This window comes from Montipora foliosa, chromosome 9 (genome assembly GCF_036669935.1).
Source record: "Montipora foliosa isolate CH-2021 chromosome 9, ASM3666993v2, whole genome shotgun sequence".
Classification (NCBI taxonomy): domain Eukaryota; kingdom Metazoa; phylum Cnidaria; class Anthozoa; order Scleractinia; family Acroporidae; genus Montipora; species Montipora foliosa.
In genome coordinates, this window is record NC_090877.1 from 17,456,512 (window position 1) to 17,464,011 (window position 7,500).

The following is a 7,500-nucleotide window of genomic DNA, read 5'->3' on the forward strand; positions in this document are numbered from 1 at the left end:
GATCTCCTTATATTAAACTTGAACAGAAATGTTTTCACTGAGAGGAGCTCTATATTGACGTCAATAGTCTCAGCCCGGAAAGGCTAGTGAAACGGAATAGCAAGAACAACATGCTGTTGTAATATAATGGATTTCAAATATCTGTCAGACATGTTGTTTCAGCGTAACTCGCGTTTCTGTTGGCCGAACACTTCTTTCTTATTGGTTCCCTACCAGGCCTCGGTTGTTCAAAAGGTGGATAACTCTATCCACCGGATAAACCACTATCCAGCGGATAAACACTAGCAAAATCAATTGAGTTATCCAGTAGGTAGCGATTTATCCAGTGGATAGCGCTATCCACCCTTCGAACAACCAGGGCCAGGTAATTAGATTAGCGAACAAATAAGAATGGAGTGGATGTTTTGTTGATAACGCTTCGTAAATGTCAGTGAGAGGGTGTGCTCTTTGTTTTTGTTTAGTTAACGAATCTAATTGAGACGTAAAACCCACTAGGTTACTTGCTGTCTGCCGCTGATTTTGGTCTCTTGATTGGCTAGTTTCCTTTGCATTAATCGCCCTGGCCACGAACTTCCCTTGGCGGCTACACAACTGGTAATGCAAGTGCACGCGTCGGCGAGAGAAGTGCACGAACAAGGATGAAAACCGATCAAACGTTCAGGACAAAATGGATTTTGTGAGATGTGTTTATCTCTCATGAAAGCTTCGATTAAGTAAAGGCATATTAAAATATAACCTCAAAGTAACAAAAGCGTTGCTACAAACATGGAACCTGCGTCACGTGGCCAGACATATTATGGAATGTAAAATTGCGTGACAAAACAGTTGCTGTGAATCACTTTATTCTTGTTTATTTCCTACTGTGTTTCCGATTAAAAATTACGATTTCTAGAAATGCAGGAATCTGTTAATTACACCATGGCACTTCACTGATGTAATTTTTTGTAAAGAAAAGATTTTCTTTAGTAGGAAATAGATGGTACAGTAAGTTTAGTGAATGACGCGTGTATCAGTTCTTGTGGCGGCAATCTTGAGAGTAAACTTAACTGTCCGTTGATCTGAAACATTGCTTCAGAACATTTATATTCCAAATTAAGCTGCTAATACAGCAAAAACTAATTGAATTCGAACAGCAGTAACAAGAATTACCAAATTTTCACAAGGTTTCCCTCACTTGTGTTTCACAGCTGCCAGAGCCTTGATTGCATTGGCTAATTGAATATTGACTGATTTCAGCGAACTTGTATCGGGCTGCTCCCCAAGGAAATAAGTTTTACCAAAATATATTTTTTGATATCATTGAATACATGCCTTTAAGTCGTGAAATTCGAAGTTTCAGCCAATTCTGAATTTTACCGCCTATGTTTATGATTGTTTGAAAATGGGTCGCAATTTGGGATTTTCCAACTCCGAAATTTCGGCAAATGTTTGCGTTCTCAGAAGTAATTTTAAATCGATAGCTATCTGTTTCTATCTGGACTTAATCATCAGCTTTTTATCTCCCTAATCAAATTACAAAACAAAGAAATGTGTATTTTCTTTTGCGCCTTCACGAGAGTTTTGATTCTATGGCCCTTGATTGAGGCGTCATTTTGGTGATTTTTCCATTTCAGGAGCCGCCTGGAGTTTCTCGAGCTTTTCTCGAAATTAGAAAATTTCCAGAACTTAAAAGTTATATCACGTTTCTTAGGACACCATAGGCGATCTCTGGACAAAAAATGATTGGGGTCAATTTTTTGACTTTGTGCCACATGTCACGCAGTGGTTAGGGAGATTGACTCTTAAGTGTCTAAAACTTAAAATCTTTCCAGTCGGCGTGCCCCTTGATGCCCATTCAGGAAGGCGCTGTGGTCGCCTTCAGTTTTTTCCCACACAATTGTTTTTCTAAATTACGCTCATTACGAAGATCTTATATAGAAAACGTGCTCATGTCATATAAGAGAGTGGGAGAGCACACTAGCATATACCATATATTATTCAGGTCTTCGGGGACATAACGACCCAGCACAAAATAATATGTTTTAAACTTTGTGCACCTACCCTGGTATGGCCCTGCTTGCATTTCTTTTATTCCAGGAGCAAAAGAACCAATCCCATAGGCATCCAATGCTTCCGCGTGAGGTTCATTAATGGTCAACCAAAGTTTGACCTCGTTTCCAAACTCTTGAAAACAAAACCGTGCATACTCATTAAATACATCAGGAATATTGGGATTACGCCAGCCCCCAATATCTTGTAAGGCTTGTGGCAAGTTAAAATGATACAGTGTCACTGCCGGTTTAATCCCATTGTCCAGTAGCCTGTCAATCAATTTTTTGTAATATTTAACTCCCAAGGGATTGACTTTATCTGCTGTTCCCTTGGGTAACAATCCGGTAATAACCGACACCGAGGTTCTTAAGGAGGGCGACATCCTCCTCGATCTTGTGGTAGCTGTTACAAGCAACATCTCCAGTATCATTATTGTGTACGTTTCCTCCAACATGGCAAAACGTGTCCCATATACTTGGGCCTTTCCCATCCTCGTTCCAAGCGCCTTCAATCTGATAGGCTGCCGTCGCTGCTCTCCGTATGAAGTCATCGTAAAATGTTCCTCGAATAAAACCATCTTCAGACCTGGATGGCGATGACTAAGTATTTTGGTCAAAGCAATAAAAGGTAATTAAATGGAAAATAAATCGCCTTTGTGTTTTGAGAGAGGATTTTCTCTCCCTTCAAATTGTTATCGTCGTGACAAAAGAAAAAGCAAATAGAATAAATCTAGTCAAGGATTACGAGGGTTTCTCACCGCCATCTTCAAACAAAGGTGAAAAGGTATAACAAGAAGCTCTAACAAAAGGACAAATCTAATGAATATGCCTGAAAGGTGTCCATCCGGGAGTTCTCTCAAAACCAGAGTGAGCGAAGATTGGTAAGGGGTAATAAAATACCGAGAGACTTTCATTTATTTGTCCTGAGATCCCAAATACCCTCACACAATAACTTTTTAAAGAATCGCATATTCATTGCGTGAATCCACTAGAGATAAAAATCGTCATATTACTTGACCGCGGAGGTATCCTCCTCAAAAAGATTGCGTGACGAGCCAACAGAAAAGAGTGCAAGCTCTACCCCCTCGGGGCAAGGATAGGCCAAGCATCACATGATATGGAAATGTCATTTTTAGCTTTAGTCTTCTTAATTCTCTGCTCCCGTGTCATGGCAGAGGATGAAGAAAAGCTCTTTGGCGAATTTCCCAAAGATTTCATGTGGGGAGCTTCGACTTCGGCATATCAAATCGAAGGAGGATGGGATGCAGATGGAAAGGGACCCAGCATTTGGGATACGTATACTCACGCAGCTGCCGGTAGACCAACTGGAGATGTTGCGTGCGATTCTTACCACAAAGCGGATGAAGATGTTAAGTTGTTGAAAAACCTTGGGGTCAGATTTTACAGGTTTTCAATCTCGTGGTCCAGAATTTTCCCGAAAGGAACTGTGGACGAACTGAATCTCGCCGGGGTTGACCTCTACAACAAGCTAATCGACTTGTTGGTGGAAAGTAATATCACCCCAGTCATTACTTTATATCATTTCGATTTACCTCAGACTCTGCAAGACGAGTACGACGGCTGGTTGAATGCAAAGATGGTCGACTTTTTTAACGATTATGCAAAGTTTTGTTTTGGTGCTTTTGGCGATCGGGTGAAATGGTGGATCACGTTGAACGAGCCGTGGGAAGCAGCCTTTTTAGGATACGGACTTGGCCTACATCCACCGAATAGGAAAGATATCAAAGCTGCCCCCTACAAAGGTAAATATTGAATTGACATTTTAATATTATTGCGGGGTTCACAGACACAAATTTGCCTGCTGGTCTAAAACACCGGCCACAGGTCAGGTCCGGTCAAAGGTCAGGCCAGGTCAGGTCAGGTCGCACGTCAAGTTGCAGGTCAGGGCAATAGGAAACATTATTTTTCTGTCACGGAAATAACGAGAAATATAAATAAAATAAATAAAGTAAATTATGGCAGTACCCATGAGTCCTGTCATCACGTGATTTACCTTCCGAAAAGCCGCAGAAATGGCGGATTCAAGTGAAGCCGAGAACAAGGTAGGAAGCAATTCTCTCATGAAATTCATTGTTTTCATTCTGCTGGAACGGATTTAATCACCTAGACGCACATTCTGAAGCTGAACGTAAACAATGCTGCGCATTCTTATATAACTTTGGGCAATTAAATTTAATGCGTCTTTTAGTTCGTCATTTATATCATCCTATATAAAGATGGATGAGAGATGCATTATTCATCTGAACGAACTAAATCGTTTGAAGTCTTCGAACTGCCCTGACCTGACCTGACCTGTGACTTGACCTGACCTGCAACCTGAACTGACCTGTGACCTGGCCTGGCCTGATCTGTGACCTGTGTTTTATACCTGCTGCAAATTTGCTCACTTCAACACATTCTTTCCTATTTATTTTGAAAGTATAATTTATGTGGACGTCAATCAAATGTTTCCATGACGAATTCAACTTCCGCAAAGGGAGAAGGACTATTGTCATGGAAACATTTGATTGATGTCCATCTAATTTTTTGTTTCAAAATCGTTGATGGGTATGTGTGAGCCGCTGTAATATATTTTGTGCCAGTTGTTCAAAAGATGGATAGCGCTATCCGCTGGATAACCAATATTATTGTGCTATCCAATGGATAGTGATTTAGGTGAAAAGCTTGTGTCAGCGTGAGAGCGTGAGATTGCATCGAAATGTGTGAGACTCACGCTCAATGCATGAGACTTGAGATGGCTTTCATAAGGCTGTCATGGTTTACAAACCTTTAAGTGGACTCGCTCCTGAATATATGCAATCCATGTTTATACACCGTGACACCGTATACTCCCTGAGAGACGCCGAGGGCAAACTAAATATTCCAAAGCCCTGCACAAACTACTTGAAAAATAGCTTTAGCTATACTGGTGTTGTGCTTTGGAATAGTCTGCCAGTTGGGTTACGGCAAGCAGAAACACTAGAAAGCTTCAACGCCGGGCTGCGGTAGTCGGGTCATTTTACTACAATTAGTTATAGTTTTTAGTTTAGAAATGCACGGCTCTCGTGGAAAGCAGGGTTTTATATTTTATATTTTGTATTAGTAAATAAGTAAAAAGTAGTAATGTATAATTAATTGTAATTTAAAATTTAAAATTTTAATTAATTATTATAGATATGCCTGATGAGACAACTGTGGATAAATAAATTATTCTGTTCTATGCTACGCCGAATGTGACAAAATATCAAGTCCGCTAAAAATAAAACAAGTCACACAATTTACAATCAAGTTGCCAACAATTAGCATCAATTTGTTTGTTGACCAAATCACATTCCCAGCAATTTATGTTACCTCTCTTGTTGTACAATTCATATATTGAAGGACCGGGCCTCGAATGTCAAGCTCCATGTTTTGCAAGTTAAGATGTTTGTTTTATAAATCAAGAAGAGAGAGGACAGGTTTTGATCAATTCTATTTTCGAGGGGGACTGAACACCTGTGGCAAAATGATTAAACGCGAGTAAATCTGAGCTAGACAGTGGAAGCTGAAAGTATCGAGGATCTTGGTCTACAAGCGAATCATTCAATCAGCCCAAGCAGGAATATTCGTTCCTCGCATGTCGCTATAACTGTGAAGAGGAACTCGCTCAGAGACCCAATTGCGAATGATCAGCAAAATGAAGCACATCTACAGCAAGCAGTTTGAGTAACCAATATAATCCACAAGAAAATTATGGCTACACAAACTGACAACCGGAGACATTAGGGAGTTTAAGAAACCAAGAAGGCTACGGCGACGAAAACGTTACTTCAAACTATTAGCTTGAGCTATCCTAAGTGTTTCACGACGTTTCCATCTTGTTTATGTTGTATATGTTGTATAAGATAGGCGAAGTATTCGATAACCAGAATCGTACGAACGGATTTGAAGAAAAGAGAAAGAACAAAAGATTCACTGTTTGTTGTCCATGTTGTCGTCAAAACCCGAAAATTGGTCATTTCACGTTGTTGTTTTGATGAGTATGAGAGAGAAATGCCTTACAAAAATGCGTGCCGCACGTGCAGCATGATAATTTCTTCCTCCTTTAGGGCCTGTTTAATTTACAAGAGGCGAACCAGCCCTGTCAGACGGGCTGGCCCGGTAAAAGGGATGAAGTGTTTATATGGGCGATTTAAGCCAGGTTTACCGGGTTGAATTTTAGGAATTTGTTTACGTGTCTTATAACCGTCAAAGTCACACATGGGGTACCTGGTGAATTTTCTTGCTTTGACGTTCGAAACGAAAGGTTTATTTTAGCTCTAGCAAGTACGGAATGAGATTTTAAAACAAAAGATGCAAAAATAATCCTGTGATTATGCAAATCCGGCTACGTTTTCAAGGCAACCCACACGTCATGAGAATTTTTCATTCCAGCAAACCGGGCTGGACCGTTTATATGAGAGTTTTTCAGCCTGGCTTGCCGAGATCTCGTTAAGTGGGCCAGCCCGCCTTCTGATATAAACGAACCGAAATTTTAATAAATAAAAACAGGCATGAGCCGAGATCTTGGCAAAGCGGGCCTAACCGGACTGGCCCGCCTCATATAAACAGGTGATATTACTGTTTTTTGGTGTTGTCGTTGCCATAGCAGTCGTCATTTCTTAAACTCCCTATTGGGACGATAAACGGGTTGCCTGCCATTACTTGTGCAGTCCTCCTCGAAAATAGAATTGATCAAAAGCTGTCCTCTCTCTTCTTGATTTATGTGACAAGCATCTTAACTTGCAAAACCACAGGCTCCCGAAGCTGAAAATACGTGGTGTATGCGACAGTTTGTGTATATAGAGAATTGTATGGGAAAATCACCGATCGTAAAAAAATTGTGTAAATAACTATCTCATTTGAAATAAAGTTCTCCTACCTCAAATGTGTGACGAACTTGTCTCTTTTGCCGAGTTTCGAGCCATTCTGACGCCGTTTAGTGAAGTCATCCGGAAGGCCGTTACTGAAATAATAGGAAGGCCGGTAACTCCATCCATCGCCGGCCAGACCTCACTCCACAAATCGTTTTCTCCTCAACAGGAAAAGTCCCGAATCGCAATAAAAACAACAGTTCCATAAAGCCCAATAAATTTCACTCCAAATACGTGTGTTTCGGCAGCCGAAAGACTCGTGACGAACGAAAACTTTGCCTTAAAATTCACCTCTTCGGCTTTCCTCAGAGGCTTGTGACCGGGCTGGCGACAACGGAAACTCGCAAGATGGTTTCAGCCTCAACTTTGATTGGTCCATTTGAATTTGACCGCGCGCTGGCAACACGACCGTTGTTGACTGCCCGGTCACAAGTCAGCAACGGTCGTGTTGCCAGCGCGCGGTCAAATTCAAATGGACCAATCAGAGTTGAGGCTGAAACCATCTTGCGAGTTTCCGTTATCGCCAGCCCGGTCACAAGCCTCTGAGGAAAGCCGAAGAGGTGAATTTTAAGGCAAAG

The 7,500-nt window shown here is 41.1% G+C and overlaps 1 protein-coding gene and 1 pseudogene across 1 annotated transcript in view; one reads left to right on the top strand and one right to left on the bottom strand.

Annotated features, from left to right (window-relative positions):
- Positions 1-2,794, bottom strand: part of LOC137971526 (lactase/phlorizin hydrolase-like) — a 19,549-nt pseudogene extending 16,755 nt beyond the window's left edge.
- Positions 2,795-3,147: 353 nt separating this feature from the next.
- LOC137969852 (cytosolic beta-glucosidase-like) overlaps positions 3,148-7,500 on the top strand; it is a 13,170-nt gene continuing 8,817 nt past the window's right edge. Inside the window, 1 exon segment of the mRNA XM_068816238.1 lies at positions 3,148-3,793. Within this exon segment, the coding sequence (XP_068672339.1) occupies positions 3,148-3,793 (646 nt within the window).